The 17,678-nt window shown below is 45.8% G+C and overlaps 1 protein-coding gene across 1 annotated transcript in view; it reads left to right on the forward strand.

Annotated features, from left to right (window-relative positions):
* Positions 1–1,201: 1,201 nt before the first annotated feature.
* The window catches only part of LOC109527701 (myosin-11-like), a 16,765-nt gene continuing 288 nt past the window's right edge, over positions 1,202–17,678 (forward strand). The window contains exons 1-42 of the mRNA XM_019889754.1: positions 1,202–1,469; positions 2,542–2,712; positions 3,239–3,395; positions 3,537–3,564; positions 3,986–4,085; positions 4,192–4,224; positions 4,319–4,411; positions 4,511–4,574; positions 4,868–4,966; positions 5,082–5,225; positions 5,728–5,823; positions 5,905–6,023; positions 6,114–6,266; positions 6,411–6,584; positions 6,669–6,842; positions 7,010–7,124; positions 7,215–7,408; positions 7,487–7,608; positions 7,832–7,901; positions 8,191–8,351; positions 8,447–8,555; positions 9,428–9,559; positions 9,628–9,834; positions 9,943–10,080; positions 10,138–10,261; positions 10,333–10,504; positions 10,666–10,878; positions 11,232–11,376; positions 11,463–11,669; positions 11,759–11,863; positions 12,142–12,294; positions 12,440–12,688; positions 13,367–13,579; positions 13,652–13,864; positions 14,170–14,331; positions 14,414–14,542; positions 14,878–14,966; positions 15,103–15,226; positions 15,735–15,943; positions 16,212–16,320; positions 16,630–16,949; positions 17,002–17,199. Of these exons, the coding sequence (XP_019745313.1) occupies positions 1,305–1,469; positions 2,542–2,712; positions 3,239–3,395; positions 3,537–3,564; positions 3,986–4,085; positions 4,192–4,224; positions 4,319–4,411; positions 4,511–4,574; positions 4,868–4,966; positions 5,082–5,225; positions 5,728–5,823; positions 5,905–6,023; positions 6,114–6,266; positions 6,411–6,584; positions 6,669–6,842; positions 7,010–7,124; positions 7,215–7,408; positions 7,487–7,608; positions 7,832–7,901; positions 8,191–8,351; positions 8,447–8,555; positions 9,428–9,559; positions 9,628–9,834; positions 9,943–10,080; positions 10,138–10,261; positions 10,333–10,504; positions 10,666–10,878; positions 11,232–11,376; positions 11,463–11,669; positions 11,759–11,863; positions 12,142–12,294; positions 12,440–12,688; positions 13,367–13,579; positions 13,652–13,864; positions 14,170–14,331; positions 14,414–14,542; positions 14,878–14,966; positions 15,103–15,226; positions 15,735–15,943; positions 16,212–16,320; positions 16,630–16,949; positions 17,002–17,199 (6,152 nt within the window). The 5' untranslated portion in view covers positions 1,202–1,304. The remainder of the gene's footprint in view (positions 1,470–2,541; positions 2,713–3,238; positions 3,396–3,536; positions 3,565–3,985; positions 4,086–4,191; positions 4,225–4,318; positions 4,412–4,510; positions 4,575–4,867; positions 4,967–5,081; positions 5,226–5,727; positions 5,824–5,904; positions 6,024–6,113; positions 6,267–6,410; positions 6,585–6,668; positions 6,843–7,009; positions 7,125–7,214; positions 7,409–7,486; positions 7,609–7,831; positions 7,902–8,190; positions 8,352–8,446; positions 8,556–9,427; positions 9,560–9,627; positions 9,835–9,942; positions 10,081–10,137; positions 10,262–10,332; positions 10,505–10,665; positions 10,879–11,231; positions 11,377–11,462; positions 11,670–11,758; positions 11,864–12,141; positions 12,295–12,439; positions 12,689–13,366; positions 13,580–13,651; positions 13,865–14,169; positions 14,332–14,413; positions 14,543–14,877; positions 14,967–15,102; positions 15,227–15,734; positions 15,944–16,211; positions 16,321–16,629; positions 16,950–17,001; positions 17,200–17,678) is intronic.

A 17,678-nucleotide genomic window follows, 5' to 3' on the forward strand; every position in this document is an offset into this window, starting at 1 on the left:
AATCGTGGCTGCACACAGAGCCTGCCGCGCCTTATAAGGTAGCGTAGCGGGCACAAGGTGCCCATCGGCCCTCGCCGGGTTAGCGGGAGACAAAAAGGTCCGGCCAAACATGGGCATCCCAGCAGGGCATGTCTGCATTATCCTCGTCGTGATTTTTCTGGCTTTTTGGCGACTCTGCAACGGGAGGTCAAGGCGTAGAGTGCCTCATTGTGGCTTTCCCGGAGGAAGGTAGTAAGTAGTGTGCTGTGGAAATGCAACAATGCTTACAGTCAAAATAGAAGTGAACGCAAGGTTTAGGGACATTTTGAAGGTTCACTCAAATGAATCGGAAAGCGTTTTCATGGTTTTAATGTGCTGTTCCATCAGCAAGACAGACATTTCAAAATAGGACTTCATTCTTGGAGATTTATGCTTTTTTTCTGCGAAAAAAGTTTTTCATTCTATTCTCTCAGGATTATTCATTTGTCTCACTTGAAAAATGCTCCTTTTTTTCTTGCAAAGATGCAATCCTTTGTCTTAAAAAAAGCACATTTTTTCCCCATAAGGTTTTTGGTCTCTAAAAATGCTTTTTTTTTTTTTAAACATTTTTAAAATCAGCATTTGTGATAACTACTTTTTTTTATTTTAAAAAATAGGTTCTTGAAAATGTTCGTTTCCTCCAGGAAAAATATTCTAGAAACATTTCTTTTTTTTCTTTTGTAAAGATGTACTGTTTTCCAATGGAAACAGAGTGACTTTATTCTGAAAAGATTGCTTTTTTTCTTTGAAAGTCTACTTTTTCTAGAAAATGTATAATTTGTCAAAAATCTGACTTTTGTTTAAAAAAAAAAAGCAATTTTATCAAAAAAATTCTCTCATGCTTTTTCAACCTAAAAACATTTTTTAAAATAAAAATAAACATAGTCTTGGAAAATCACAACTTTTTGTTTCTTGAAAAATGCTTTCTCTTAAAAAAAAAAAAAGCTTTTCTTTTATAAAATGTCATAAGATTTTGTCTCCCAAGATTCTCATAAGACTTTTTCTCCCCACAAAATATAAACTTTTCACTTGAAAAATCAAAAATATTTGATCTAACAATTTTACCTGAACAATATGATTTCATTTTCATGCCTACTGTCCTTATTTCTTTTGAAGAATATGACTGTTTTTCCCCCCCCCCCCGCCTCACCCCTCCAAAAAAGTTTTCTCATGTTGGGTCAGATTCTTGTGTTGGTGTCCCCAGGCCAGACGCGAATCGGACTCCATTCCAAGCGGCAGAATCCAATCCAGCCAGCAGCGGCCACTTTAACGCACGCGTTGTGGATATGGCGGACCCGGCGGCGGACGACAGCAAGTTCCTGTTCCTGCAGAATGACTTTCGCAACAGCGGTGTGGCGCAAGCTGACTGGGCGGCCAAGAAGATGGTGTGGGTGCCGTCCGAGAAGGAAGGCTTTGAGGCCGCCAGCGTCAAGGAGGAGAAGGGCGATGAGGTCGGAACAAGGGTTTTTTTCTTAATTTTACGACCAACTGATGTTCATGACATTGATACTTTCAACTGACACAGTCAATGTAGCAAGCAAAATTAAGGCCACAATCTATTTTACTCTGAGAATTAAGTGATCATCTCACGAGGATGTTTTCTCATGGAAAAAAAAATCAGAATCCAGTGATATCATCGCATTTTCATTTTACTCTGAGAATTAAGTGACCATCTTACGAGGATGTTTTTTCATGGAAAAAAAATCAGAATCCCGTGATATCATCGCATTTTTTACTCCAAAAAAATCAAGCAATATTCCTCACCGCATATTAATATTATTATTGACACACATTTTTTTCTCTTGAAAAATGCAACGATCAAAAAAATAAGTTATTTTCTTTTTTTGAAAAGTAGAACTGTTTTGCTGCACTGTTTTTCTGTTGAAAAAAAACGAGACTTAATGTTGGTTAGATTGCTATTCTAATTCTAAAAAATAGGAAAAACATTTTTTTTCTCTTGAAAAATGCAACTATCAAAAAAAAAGTTATTTTCTTTTTTTGAAAAGTAAAACTGTTTTGCTGCACTGTTTTTCTGTTGGAAAAAAAAACGAGACTTAATTTTGGTTAGATTGCTATTCTAATTCTAAAAAATAGGATTAAAAAAAATACACCTTTTGGCGGTAAATATAAGAATAACTGTTGTTTCTTTTCCTCTCAAAGAATCTAAAGTCTTTTCTTTTCAGAAATTACATGTTTTCTTTCCTTTTAGGATGATTATTTTTTTTCCTTTCCTTTCCGATATTATTCTGGTAATTAATTAAAATAAGTTAATTCTCAGAAAATTACTGCTGTTTTTTTGTTAAAAAAAAGATACTTAACTGTCACAATGTTAACGTTTTTTTTCTTTTTTTACACCCACAATCTTTATTCTGGAAAGAGTCAGACTTTTCTTCTTGCAACATAGTCCATTTCTTTCCTGCACAATGAATTCCCGTACCTTTCTGGTGATGCCAAAGCATCCCTTGAGCGTGGCACTCAGCCGACTGTCTTGCGTGCGTGTGTTGCGATTGCGCTCGCTTGCAGGTGCTGGTGGAGCTGTCCAATGGGCGCAAAGCGACGGTGAACAAGGAGGACATCCAGAAGATGAATCCGCCCAAGTTCAGCAAGGTGGAGGACATGGCTGCCCTCACTTTCCTCAATGAGGCCTCTGTCCTTCAGAACCTGCGAGAGAGATACTTCTCCAGCCTCATCTACGTACGTCAGACGCAAACTCGCATCTCTGACCAATCGAGTGCATACAAACATCTACATTTCCTCGATTGGATCTGTGTGGAGAGCAAGCATCTCCTCCGTTCACTTGCATGGCAAGGATGGGTTGGATTCCACAGGAGATTGAGGGCTGGCTGTGAGAAAACGGGCCACTGCAGCCAAGTGGAAACTGTGGGGACATCACATGACATACAGTATCAATGAGGCCCTTTTTCTCCAACTAACAGCATTTTATTTCTGAGATATTTGGCTTCTCGTAAAGATACACGCTTGTTGTTTATGAACCTCCAAAGGGCCTTTAGGAGTGGAAGATTGGAGCATGTTCCGGAAGGATCAACAGGCTTATGTTTGCCTGTGTCAATAAGATTGAGGGTCTGCACTTGTGCCATCCCTCCAAGTCCTTATATGAGCACGTCCTGCCAAGCTTAGCTCCACGCTGGTCTTGTTTTGCGTTATCTTCTCAGTGGAGAATTTTGGGGCTGCTTTGACATGTTGTGGCTGTTCAACGCAGACGTATTCGGGCCTCTTCTGCGTGGTGGTCAACCCGTACAAGATGTTGCCCATCTACTCGGAGAAGATCATCGACATGTACAAGGGTAAAAAGCGCCACGAAGTCCCGCCGCACATCTACTCCATCACCGACAATGCCTACAGGAACATGATGCAAGGTCAGCAGCCTTTCCTGAACTTTCCTTCCCTTTCCATCATGGCCTTACATGGATGGAACAGAGCCAACGCGGCGTTGTTGTTATTCCCGCTAATCTCTGCTGGCTCATCTTTGGTCTGTTCTGCTTGATTTCCCTCCGCAGACCGCGAGGATCAGTCCATCCTCTGCACGTGAGTCGCACACAAGCACGCACCAACAGTACAACCAACACACATACCACGCGGGCTAAATAGCCACATCAAAATCCCAATTTTGAGAACTCCAACAGAAGTTTGAAAATGGTGTCATCTCACCACGCACATTTTGACAACCAACTCATAACACCAAATTAGTTTTTCAGAACGAGAGAAAACACGACGCCGAACTCTAGTCTTGAATTATTTTTTTTCTCAAAAAGGTAACAATTTATTCTCAAATGTATTTTTCGTTCCATATTTCTTTTCTTTTGAAAAATACAAATTTAGTCTCAAGATTTTGGCTTTTCAAATTTTCAACAATCTGTCCGCAACCCGACCCACCAGTTGAGAAACACTGTAGGCGTGTACAGATACAAACCTAGATTAAAAGGCATGTTTCTCTGTTGACACCTAGTGGAGAGTCAGGAGCGGGCAAGACGGAAAACACCAAGAAGGTGATCCAGTACCTGGCTGTCGTGGCCTCGTCACACAAAGGCAAAAAGGAAGCAAATCCTGTGAGTTTCGTGAATAACACGGGTTCAAGAAGAGAGCCCTGGGGTGCTCCATCTTCATTTGTAACAAGAAATGTGATTTTGTTATTTTCCACAGCCAGCACAACAGCAAACACAACCAGCCGCGGGATCACTGGCTTACGTGAGTATCAATTTAAAAAAAAAAAAAACTTGAACGATACCGGCAAGTTACGTTTCCACAGTGATGATGATGCACTTCTCACCTTGCCCCGCAGGGGGAACTGGAGAAGCAGTTGCTGCAGGCGAACCCCATCCTGGAGGCGTTCGGCAATGCCAAGACCATCAAGAATGACAACTCGTCACGATTTGTAAATTGTCAATCAGTTCGTAAGTTGACACTCGCCACAATTTTGACGGGGAGTTCCCTCAGTAATTAAAGATGTCATGTGACCCGCTTGTGTCCGTAGGGAAAGTTCATCAAGCTGAACTTTGACGTGACCGGCTATCTGGTTGGCGCAAACATTGACACGTGTATCCTTATGGCTCGCACGTACATTTTCAAGATATGTGGTAATGCACTATAGGGCCGGGCTTCCTAACGTAAATAGCAAAAAGATCCACAATGGTAGGGGCTTCATTTTTATATGATTAAAACTGTATGTATCTGGGAAAAATCTATATATTCGTTCCAACTTGGCCCTCATTCTCCTTCGAAGTGATTTGAGAGACTTTGACAAAAAGTGTACTGCATAATTTAGAGAGGTGTACAATATGTTGTTTGTTTTGTTTTTAAACATCATTTCAGTTCTTCTTGACCTGATCAGACCTTCTGGAAAAGTCTCGTTGTATCCGTCAGGCCAACACAGAGCGAGCCTTCCACATCTTCTATTACATGGTTGCCGGAGCCAAAGACAAAATGAAAGGTGAGCTGACAAGCAAATCAACTGGAGTACTTTTCTGTCTGTAGAAGGTTTCAAGTCATCCTGTTGAACCTCAGCTATCAAGCTGGATTTGATTGGTATCGGTTGTGTATTTCAGAGGAGCTTCTTCTGGAGGGATTCAGCAGTTACCGTTTCCTGGTGGCGGGACACGTGGAGGTTTCCGGCATTGAGGATGATGAGCTGTTTGAGGAGACTTTGGAGGCCATGGAGATCATGGGCTTCACAGAGGAAGAGAGAATAGGTACCACACCCTAGTATCTGCCTGGTCCATCTCCACAGCAGTCTGTCACTTTTTCTGTTTGGAGTTCGGTTCCAGATGTTAGTGAATTCGGTAGAATTATTTTCCAATGAAGGGCCCCTCCATTCTGGTCTGACTTTCAAAGTACATTTAGGAAATTGGTAGACGGTTTTGGTAGCGCTTGAGTTTAGGTCTTCAGGTACCCCCTCAGATGACTCCAAAACACAAGTTCAGGATCTGATACCTGGTGGTATTAAATATTTCCCAAGATTCAAGGAATACTTAATGCCTGATGGCAACTGTGTAGTTCTCAAGTGTTATAGAGGTTCCACTGAGCAAGACACATATCCCCCAACTGGTGTCTTGAGTTTCAAAGCCCACTGAACTTTTGGATGTGGGCATTGGTGACTAAGAAACAGAATTCCTGGTTATGAGATCCCAGTGGCGTGAAAAATTCTCTGTGATATGATCACCTTGAATGTGACTTTACTGCTGGCCTTTGCAGGGATGTTGAAGGTGGTCTCCACAGTTCTCCAGCTGGGCAATGTCAAGTTTGAGAAAGAGCGAAACACAGAGCAGGCAACTATGCCGGACAACACAGGTACTTTCAACATACCTCAGCCTCTCACTTAGATTCTCAAGAAAAACAAAACTCTTCCTTGTCTTTTCATGCTGGTTCCAGCTGCCCAGAAGGTGTGCCACCTGCAAGGCATCAACGTGACTGACTTCACAAGGGCCTTCCTAACACCCAGGATCAAAGTGGGCCGGGAAGTAGTTCAGAAGGCTCAGACCAAGCAGCAGGTGGGAAGTCCGGCAAGAACAGACACCAAGATACAACACATCATCTGAACTTAAAGAAGTAACCTGTCATCTTCTTCTGCGTCCCACCAGGCCGACTTTGCGGTGGAAGCACTGGCTAAAGCCATGTACGAGCGCCTCTTTCGCTGGATCCTGGCCCGAGTCAACAAGACTCTGGACAAGAGCAAGAGGCAGTCTTCGTCCTTCTTGGGAATCTTGGACATCGCTGGATTTGAGATTTTCGAGGTGACTGATAACCATAATGGAAAATTACAATTACACATGGCTCCAGACTTTTTTTTTTTTTTTACTAGAAGCAAAGTGACTACAGTGCATGTCTCAATGCAACTTCTTTCTCTGCGATGCTGGTCTTGCGTTGGTGCGTCCCAGGACAACTCTTTTGAGCAGCTGTGCATCAACTACACCAACGAGCGTCTGCAGCAGCTCTTCAACCACACCATGTTCATCCTGGAGCAAGAGGAGTACAAGCGCGAGGGCATCGAGTGGAACTTCATCGATTTCGGCTTGGACCTGCAGCCGTGCATCGAGCTCATCGAGAGGGGGGTCAGGACCAGCATTTGTTTTGTTTTGTTTTTTTTCAGCATCAATGTAATATTCTGTCCTTGAAAGCACACGCTGGTGTTCTAGAACAACCCGCCGGGCATCCTGGCCCTGCTGGACGAAGAGTGTTGGTTCCCCAAAGCCACAGACATCTCCTTCGTGGACAAGCTGTTGAACACGCATGCCAGCCACGTCAAGTTCACCAAACCCAAACAGCACAAAGACAAGCTGATGTTCACTGTTGTGCACTACGCCGGAAAGGTGAGCACAATAAGTCAAAAGGTGACTTTTTGATAATGAACCAACAGGACACGAGTTAGGGTTCTATGTTCCTGAGCAAGTTTGCTCTTTTTTTGCAATGGGTGTAACTCTGGTAATCTCACTCAAGCTTGTCTCCTTGCCACGTCTGTTGACATCTTGAGCTACAGGTGGACTACAATGCAGCGAGCTGGCTGACCAAGAACATGGATCCCCTCAACGACAACGTGACCGCCCTACTCAGCAACTCCTCCAGCAACTTCATCCAGGAGCTGTGGAAGGACGGTCGGTCTTCTATAACTCTTGCCCTATTTGAGCTTCCCGAGGCTGGACATTGCATCTGACCCCTTCCCGCTGTCTCTTTCCCCTCATCAGTGGATCGAGTGGTGGGCCTGGAGACCATGGCCAAGATGTCCGAGAGCTCGGTGCCCACCTCCACCAAGTCCAAGAAGGGAATGTTTCGTACAGTGGGCCAGCTGTACAAGGAGTCCCTGGGGAAGCTGATGACTACACTGCACAACACACAACCTAATTTTGTGCGCTGCATCATCCCAAACCATGAGAAGAGGGTACACCAATACACCCTTACACGTGTACACTCGTACGCCCGTACACTGGGCGCTGATTGTATGTTTGTGCTACCACAGGCGGGTAAGATGGATGCCAACCTGGTTCTGGAGCAGCTGAGGTGTAACGGTGTGCTGGAAGGGATCAGGATCTGCAGGCAGGGATTCCCAAACCGGATCGTATTTCAGGAGTTCAGACAGAGGTACTTGTTCTTTGTTAACACTGTTCCTTTACTTCTTGCTGTTATTTTTGTTCTTTGTGTTCTTGTTGCTCTTATTCTTATTTTCTTTTCTTGATCTGTTGTTGCAATTGTTGTCCTCCTTGCTGCTCTTTCAAACAGTCTTGTTGCTGCTGTTTTTTCTGTCATTGTTTACCACTTCTTTACCATCTTGTTTTAAGTGCGTGTTTTTCCTCTTTGTGCGCAGGTACGAGATCCTGGCGGCCAACGCCATCCCAAAGGGCTTCATGGATGGGAAGCAGGCATGCTGCTTGATGGTAAGATGAAGATTTATCTTGACAACCGCAAAGCCCCTTTCATACTGCCTTTTGGCCACATCGGTAGATCGGAAATCTCCCACCATAAGTTCACTATGATACTAAACGGGAAGCTGGCAAATATACGGGTCAACTTCTGCCAATCATTCCTGATCAGTGCCTTTCTCAGGAGACAGCAACACAGGAAAAAAAGTCTTCAAATCAAATGGAGGACTGATAGGGGATTATGCTCCATGAAGTTTCTTTTACGGCTCTTGCACATAAATGTATTGTTATTGTTGCTGTCCAGGTGAAGCATTTGGACCTAGACCCCAACCTGTATCGCATCGGCCAGAGTAAGATGTTCTTCAGGACGGGGGTGTTGGCTCAGCTAGAGGAAGAGCGAGATCTCAAACTCACCGTGATCATCATCTCCTTCCAGGCGCAAGGTCGAGGCTTCCTGGCCCGCAAGTACGATAGAAATAAGTACTTGTAGTAGTACCAATCATTGAGATTGGGTTGTGGCTGTACCGAATCAAGAGTCAGTTTTGATTTTCATCTGGTAGGGCGTTCAGCAAACGTCAGCAACAACTTAGTGCCATGAAGGTGATCCAGAGGAACTGCGCTTGCTACCTCAAACTCAAGAATTGGCAGTGGTGGAGGCTCTTCACCAAGGTTTGAGGCTCACTGACAAGATTTAACTCCAAACATGTCAAGATGCTAAGATAGCATAGCATACACATCACCTCTTAATTTACTATTACAACCCTTATAAAGTACCGGTAAAATGCAATAGTCATATACAGTACTAACGTTTCAAGATGTTGCTATCCTCATTAGCTTTCTTGGTCTCACAAGAGTAACCTAGTGTTAGCTTTTTGGTTAGCGAGTTAGCAACAGCATGGAATTATGTGTGTTTGTTAGTTCACATACTATATCAATCAGGAGAAATTAGTTAGCCCTTTTAGCTTACCTTGTTAGTGGCGTAATGTTTTTAGCATTTTGATTAACAAGCTAACAACAACTATATTTTTACGCATCACACAAGTGCATTGATTACCTCAGAGTCAACAAAATGGTGTGCCTGTTGAGTCATAACAAAAAATATTGCAACCAGAAGCACATTGACTCTTTAGCTTCACTGATTAGCAACAGCAACTGTATACAACTGTATTTGGCAGATGAGTATGTTGCTTACCTTGGAGCAGAAAAATGACACGCCTGTGGATTCATATGACGATGACATTCGTAGCTTAGCAACAGAGTAGCATTTTTTTGGGTGAAGTAATACAAGTTCATTTCTTACCTGTGCGCAGACAAAAGGTGCACCTGTTGATTTTTGATGTCTTCGAATGACTTTGCAGTCTGCCAGAGATTTTTTTCAGAAATTGTACTCATCTGGCCCTTGTACTGTTCAGTGCTGTGATTGGCTAGTCTGCTTTGGGAATATGGTCAACAATATTACAAAAAAGTTTGGGGGAGGCAATGTTGTTCTTGATTTTTTAAGAAATCTTCCATTTGCATTATCGTTTGCTGCTCTCCTCCAGGTAAAGCCCCTGCTGCAGGTCACCCGTCAAGAGGAGGAAATGGGCCAGAAGGACGAGGAACTCAAGGCGGCAAAGGAAGCGGCGGCCAAGAAGGAGGCAGAGCTCAAGGACATCACCCAGAAACACACACAGGTATGAACCTTCGTAGACCTTCTAAAAAAATGTCCTCATGTGAGAATGTGTGCGTTTTTGGTGCACAGCTGATGGAAGAAAGAGCCCAGCTGGAGAGCAAACTCCACGCCGAGACGGAACTGTACGCCGAGGCCGAGGAGATGAGGGTGCGCCTGGAGGCCAAGAAGCAGGAGCTGGAGGAGGTCCTGCACGAGATGGAGGCCCGGCTGGAGGAGGAGGAAGAGCGCAGCGCCACCCTGCAGCAGGAAAGGAAGGATATGGAACAGCAGCTGCAGGTTGGTTATCTCTAATGCACACATTACAGTAATTTTTTTTAGTATTTAATATAGAGCAGTGTTTTGCGACTTTGAAAAAATTTTTTATTATTATTTTTTTTAATGCAGACCATGGAAGCCCACTTGGTGGAAGAAGAAGACGCTCGTCAGAAGCTGCAGCTGGAGAAGGTTGCCGTGGAGGGAAAGGTGAAGAAACTGGAGGAGGACGTTCTGATCATGGAGGACCAGAACAACAAATTGCAGAAGGTATGAAGCCTGTTGTCTTATCATTGTAACATACATATTTTAAAAGAGCCTTTCTAGGAGCGAAAGCTTCTGGAGGAGCGGATGGCGGATTTAAACTCCAACCTGGCTGAGGAGGAAGAGAAGTCGAAGAACTTAACCAAGCTGAAGGCCAAGCACGAGTCTATGATCTCCGACTTGGAGCGTGAGTCTTCAGAAGCGCAGATTTGTGTTCAACGACTGTGTTGAAATGCGTCCTTCCTCCCTGATGTCCAGTGCGTTACAAGAAGGAGGAGAAGGGTCGCCTGGACATGGAGAAGGCCAAAAGGAAGTTGGAGGCTGAGCTGGCGGAGCTCCACGAGCAGTTGGCCGACCTCCAGGCGCAACTAGCTGAGCTCCGAGCACAGCTGGCCGCCAAGGAAGACGAGCTGCAGGCTACGCAGGCCCGGTAAGACGGTTCTTCTCAAACTGGGTCCGTAAATCATAAATTGGGATTCCTTGGAAATGTGGTATGCCTGCAGCCAAAAACTTTGACGAAGCTTGTCATACAAAGGCAGTTACATCAGTTCATCTTACCTGGACATCTAAGGCAAATGTGGTCTTGCACAGTTTGGATGAGGAGACCAACCAGCGTGGCCTGGCAGTCAAGAAGGTCCGGGAACTGGAGACCTTGCTGTCCGAGCTCCAGGAGGATCTGGAGGCCGAGAGGGGGGCCCGGGCCAAAGTAGAGGTGGCCAGGCGGGACCTTGGGGAGGAGCTCAACGCCCTTCGCTCTGAGCTGGAGGACAGCCTGGACACCACTGCAGCACAGCAGGAGCTACGGTCAGTCTCTGGTCCATTATGTACAACGGAGGTGCCCAAGTCGAGTCCTTGAGAGCTTACTGATGATTTGAGCCACAAGTATTGGAGGAGGGAGACATCTAAAACAGGCTAGATAGGGGCTCTTGAGGACCAGACTTGGGTACCCCTGTGGTGTAGATGACAATCCAGTTTATACTACAGGGTGTATTCAGCACTTTGTATGCAGCGTTGGTTGTGCTCTGCAAATAAAGTTGAGTTTAGTTATTCAAGCCTCATCAGGGTTTTCGTAGGCTAGACTACTTTAACTCTGAGAGTAGACATCCCAGAGTTTTGTGGTCTGGCTCAACTATCTGGCTCCTGATTATGTCTACCAGAGCAAAGCGTGAGCAGGAGGTGGCCATGTTGAAAAAGGCCATGGAGGAGGAGGGCCGCAGTCACGAGGCCCAAATCCAGGACCTGAGGCAGAAGCACAGCCAGGTGGTGGAGGAACTTTCCGAGCAGCTGGAACAGGCGAAGAGAGTAAACACCTACCACTATCGTTATGCCACACAAACCATTCAGGATGTTTGTGTATGTCATGAATGGTGTGAAATGGCCTCCATCAGGTCCGAGCAGGTCTGGAGAAATCCAAGCAGGCCCTGGAGAAGGAGTCTTCAGACCTGAGTGCCGACTTGCGCTCCTTGGCTGCCGCCAAGCAGGATGTAGAGCATAAGAAGAAGAAAGTGGACGCTCAGCTGAATGACGTCAACACTCGTTTCAACGAGAGTGAGAGGCAGAGGAACGAACTCGGGGAGAAAGTCTCCAAGATGACCGTATGTCAGAACCTCACCATTCTTGGGGATTATGGACTAAACCAGAACGGTTTATATAACGGCAGTCTTCTTGTGTTGCGGTCTTCAAGGTCGAGCTGGAAAACATGAGCAGTCTTCTGAATGAAGCTGAGGGAAAGAACATCAAGCTGAGTAAAGATGTTTCTGGGCTGTCCTCGCAGCTCCAAGACACTCAGGTGAACGACGCTTGTGTCAAATGTAATGCAGCGTGGCATTATTGAAAACAAAAAAACTAATAGCTCATAGGTGACCGAAGAGTATGTATTCACCAACAAAGTATCGTGTAGCTGAAAATTCATAGAACTAAATGAACCAAAGCTAGCTAAGACATAAGCTAACAGACAGCTTGGTTCTGATAATTTTGCAACAACACAGTATATCTTAATGAGAAATAAAACACCTGAAATAATTAAATGTACCGAACAAGTCTTTTTTTTTTTTTTTGACCCTGCAGGAGCTACTGGCCGAGGAGACGCGTCAGAAGCTCAACGTGGCGGGACGTCTGCGGCAGATGGAGGAAGACCGGATCAATTTGACGGAGCAGCTGGAGGAGGAAAGCGAGGCCAAGCGGGTCTTGGAGAGGCAGGTGTCCAGCCTCAACATGCAGGTCAGGAACCTCATGCATAAAAGTCTCACCAAAGATCATTTGCGCATGTACAGATAGTTCAAAGTGGCTCATGAATTGTTGTGACAGAGCAAGATTGTACGACTTGGAATTATGACATATGACCACTTCTGCTCCCTACCATCAGCTATCTGACTGCAAAAAGAAGCTGGATGAGTCCCTGGGCTCGGTGGAGCTGCTCGAGGAAGGTAAGAAGCGTCTAATGCGAGACCTGGAGGCGGCCAACAATGAATATGAGGAGAAGGCCTCGGCCTACGACAAGCTGGACAAGAGCCGCAGCAGAGTGCAGCAGGAGCTAGAGGACGTCCTCATGGACCTGGATGGACAGAGGCAGCTCGTCTCCAACCTGGAAAAGAAGCAGAAGAAGTTTGACCAGGTGAGCTTGTGGTGACATTGTGGGTTTGGAGATCAAGTGGCGCCTGCTGACTTTGCCGTAGCCCTGCTGAAAATAACAGACTAGTGGATTCTGGCCTCTGAACAATTGTTGCTACCATCTCCCAGATCATCTACCTTGAAAGATGTGCTTTCATTTGTTTTCACAAACACCTCTCTCTCACGGTTAATGTTATATGCCTGTGGTTGAGCTTAGTTTGTCCAACTCAAAATGCTCAGAACTCAGCACTCTCCAGTAAAGTCTGGTGTTCCTCAAGGCAAGTTCTCAGGTCCTCTCCTCTTCATTATCTTCAGAAAATATGATATCCAGTTCCAATGTAACACATATCACACCCAGCTCAACATCTCCTCCAAACTAAACGGATCCGACCAGCCGAAATGAATTTTATCAGCAGGGTATCTGCTGTCCTTTCACGATAAGATGAAAATTGGCCCAAAAGGTCCAGAACTCCGCTGCCCATGCCATTACCAGTGGGCTCTCCTTGCAACACATCACCTGCATACTCAAGAACCCATGCTGGCTACGGGTCAAACAGAGACTTTCCATACAAGATTCTTCTCCTCACCTTCAAGTCTTTCCATAGTCTGGCACCGGGTGACCTCTGCCATTGTCCATCCCGTATTATTAACTTGACAGCTTCTCTTTGGCAATGTTCTTTAGATGCTGGCCGAGGAAAGAGCGGTGTCCTGCAAGTTTGCCGAGGAGCGGGATCGAGCCGAGGCAGAGGCGAGGGAGAAGGAGACCAAACTATTGGCTCTATCCCGAGCACTAGAGGAGAACCAGGATGCTCTGGAGGATGCTGAAAAGACCACCAAAAGCCTCCGAGCTGAGATGGAGGACCTCATCAGCTCCAAAGATGATGTGGGACGGAGCGTAAGTCACCACAAGGCCACATATTTTCGAGTGATCATTCTTTTGATTGATGCATATCATCTCTGCCTACAGGTCCACGACTTGGAGAAGGCCAAGCGTGGCCTCGAGGCCGTGGTGGAGGAGATGAAAGCCCACATGGAGGAACTGGAGGACGAGCTGCAGTTGGCTGATGACGCCAAGCTGCGTCTGGAGGTCAACAGCCAGGCCCTCAAAGCCCAGCACGAGAGGGACCTGCAGGGCCGCGAGGAGGCTGGAGAGGAGAAGAGGAAGCAGCTCCTCAAGCAGGTGGAGCCATTCATTACATTTACTTGTCTGGTGCAATTTTTTTTCCATCAAACCCGGAAATAGTATTTTTGTTTAAAATAAATAAATAAATAGAAACTGGAAATTGTATTTTGTGAGGGGAAAAAAAAACTAAAATTATTTTTTTGTGAAACAATGGGAATAGGAATTGAACATCAGGTTTTGTGTGGGGGGAAAAAAATCGATTAAATTCGGAAAATGCTTGAAATCATAAATCTGATGTTTTGGTGTGGGGGAGGGGATCTATTAAAATTGAGAAGAAAAAAAATTCACGGCTTCTCTGTCAGGTGCGTGAACTGGAGTCAGAGCTGGAGGAGGAAAAGAAGCAGCGCGCTCAGGTGTCGACCAGCAAGAAGAAGCTGGAAGGCGAACTAAAGGACACAGAGGACCAGCTGGAGACCACCAACAGGGCGCGCGATGAGGCGCTCAAGCAGCTCCGCAAGATCCAGGCCAGTTGGCCCAACACTCCCATCAGGTTGCTCACCTCGTCTCCACCTCTGCTGACCGCGTCGGTGTTTTCCGCGCCATCAGGGCCAGGTGAAGGATCTCCAACGGGAGCTGGAGGACTCTCGCGCCGCCCAGAAAGAGGTCCTCGCCTCGACCAGGGAGGCTGAGCGCAAATCCAAAGTCATGGAGGCCGACGTGGTTCAGCTGCACGAGGTACGGCGGATGTGAGGTTCGCCATTAGCGAAACCAACGATGTACTTTGCGAATCATTTTTCATGCAAGATGAATCGCTGCTGGCCATCTTTTTTTTTTTTTTTTTAATGCAATTTCAATATAAGTTATTGCAGTTTTGATGGGATAGGATTCACTCCACTTAATACCCGTGACAATACGATACATTCCAATTCTAAATATAGTAAACGATTCATTTCAGTACGGGAAGAGAAGTGCTCGTAGCTTCTGATGTAACAGCAGGAATACTTCTTGTTTGCGATTTAACTAATTATTCAAATCAAATCAAGCATTTCCACTGGGCTCGTGTGGTTTAGATGCTGGCGTCGGCCGAGCGAGCTCGAAAGCAGGCGGAGGCGGAGAGAGACGAGCTGGCCGAGGAGCTCGCCAGTAACTCCTCCGGGAAGTGAGTACCTGTCGTTCTACTTTTTAGAATCCAGGACACTTGCTTTGTAGTTGTTATTGTCCGATATGCACAACTTTTTGTGAATAGTGTACTTTCATGAACGCACCGTCTCTTCGTGACGCGGCGTCCCTTTCAGGAGCATGCTGTCTGATGAGAAGCGCCGCCTGGACGCCAAGATCACCCATTTGGAGGAAGAACTGGAGGAGGAGCAGACCAACATGATCAACCTCAACGAGCGTCTGAGGAAGAGCCAGCAGCAGGTGATGTCTGGCAAATCCATCCATTTGTTTCTCAGGGAAAAAAAAATGTACCTTCTATCGGCTTGATAGGGCTGTATTAGGTCAATTTTTCGATTTGGTACTTCCGTGACCAAAAATCATATCGATAACCAGCTACTGTGCACAGTGTTCCAAATTATTTAGTCAATGATGTTTTACTCAGATTTTTAAAAATAGGCATTGTAAATGGCAGTCAGCGCGATTGTCTAGTCTTCAACCGTTCGAGAATAATTTGAATGTTTTTAACTAAACCTCCCATTTGGAAAGACTAAAAATCTGAGAAAGACATGATTTGCTTCATAATTTGGAAGGAGGTGTATTTGTTTTGCTATTTTTGTCCCATTTTGTGGACAAAAGACTTGGCTTGACGTCAGGTGGATGACTGCTGCATTGACTTTGCATACTACCCGCAAGTGTAAAAACTCCTTAAAATGGATTTTGGGTAGGAGACAGAATGACTTTACTCGTTTTCTACCTTTGGGCGTGCAAGGTGGAGCAGTTGAGCGCCGAGCTGACATCTCAGCGAGCGTCGTCGCTGGCCAAAGAGGCGGCCAGGCAGCAGCTGGACAAGCAGAACCGGGAGTTGAAGGCTAAAGTTCAGGAGATGGAAGGCCAGGGCCGATCCAAGCTCAAATCGTCCGTCGGCGCCCTGGAGAACAAAGTGAGGGAGCTGGAAGAGCAGATGGAGGCGGAGAGCAGGTAAAAAAAGGATGAGCCGATAGCCCGGGCCGGGAAAGCAAAAGCGTTGCAATATGTGGGCTCGAGTGTTGCCACACATCTCTTAATTCACAAACATTATGCTCACATTCCTCAAAATTCACTGTTTATGATGCGATTCATTCCGATTGTGATTCAACACGATTCACTTTTCGTTCTGTGTGTCACTCCCATTCCAATTCGTTATTATTTGACATATTTCGATGACACATGGTAGTGGTGATAGTAATGATGAAGAGGATGCTTGTAGGGAGCGTCAGGCCGCCGCCAAGAACTTGCGTCAGAAGGAGAAGAAGCTGAAGGACTTAAGCGCACAGATGGAGGACGAGCGGAAGCAGGCGCTGCAATTCAAAGATCAGGTGACGGCACGCAAACGTGAAGTCACACTTCATAAGACGCCGTTGTGAAGCTGTAATTGATGCTCAAGGGCACATGACGAGTTATTGAGACAGTTGTTGCGATGTACCCACCATTGTTATGTTTCTATAAATTTCACCAAATATTCCTAACTTTTTGTCAGTATTGTATTTTTAAATATTTTTTTTCTCGGAAAAAAGTTATTCTGTAGATCAACCATCATATTTCTCAAAGTTTGAGATTTCTGAGAACACTATATATATTTTCTAGAAAAGTCAATACATTTAATTTCCACTTACCATTTCCTCCAGATGTGTCACTTTTCTTCCTCCAAACTTTCCTTCTCTTCCTGTTTGTCTACAAACAGGCGCGGCGGCGAGGCCACTTTTGGCGGCTCCAGCCCACGCAGTAGCGGCGGCGGCAGCGGCGGAGGTTCCATGAGGAGCTTGGGCGCGCTGACAGGAGGAAGCGTCGGCCGCGGCAGGAGCACCATCGTGGAGAACTCGGTGGAGATCCCAGAGGCAGACGAGGAGGAGGAGGAGAAAGCTCGCTCGCCGTCTCCCGCCGCACGAAACTCCCCGCCCGACGCCTTTCACGAGGAGCGCCCCCACTTACCATTTCCTCCAGATGTGTCACTTTTCTTCCTCCAAACTTTCCTTCTCTTCCTGTTTGTCTACAAACAGGCGCGGCGGCGAGGCCACTTTTGGCGGCTCCAGCCCACGCAGTAGCGGCGGCGGCAGCGGCGGAGGTTCCATGAGGAGCTTGGGCGCGCTGACAGGAGGAAGCGTCGGCCGCGGCAGGAGCACCATCGTGGAGAACTCGGTGGAGATCCCAGAGGAAGAAGAGGAGGGGGAGGGGGACAAAGCCGGAGGAGAAAGCTCGCTCGCCGTCTCCCGCCGCACGAAACTCCCCGCCCGACGCCTTTCACGAGGAGCGCCCCCCTGAAGAGTAACTGCCACAAGTTAGAGCGCCACCTGTTTCTTTGGCATGCACTTTTCTTGATAAACACTCAAAACATAAATAGCAGCAAATATTCAGCAACAAAAAGTTTGTAATTCGATAGGTTTATGGACATTTCTTTGACACAAAAGTGTTATTTTTAAGTTTCAAATTGCAATATTTGACCACAAAGAGCAACAAATAGTGTAGCTTGTCCCCTAAAACGCCAGTGTTGTCCAAAACATTGAATACCTGGACACAAAAGTGCAATATTGGTACTGTAAAATGCAATGTTTGACGACAAAAAAAAAAAAAAGTTGGACTTCGGCACACAAATGTTCCATTGAAAAACATTATGCAGGACAGTACATCCTAAAAAAATTGCATATTTGTCAACCCCCCCCCCCGGGACAAAACAAAT

This window comes from Hippocampus comes, unplaced genomic scaffold, assembly GCF_001891065.2.
Source record: "Hippocampus comes isolate QL1 unplaced genomic scaffold, H_comes_QL1_v1.1 scaffold326, whole genome shotgun sequence".
NCBI classification, from domain to species: Eukaryota; Metazoa; Chordata; class Actinopteri; order Syngnathiformes; family Syngnathidae; genus Hippocampus; species Hippocampus comes.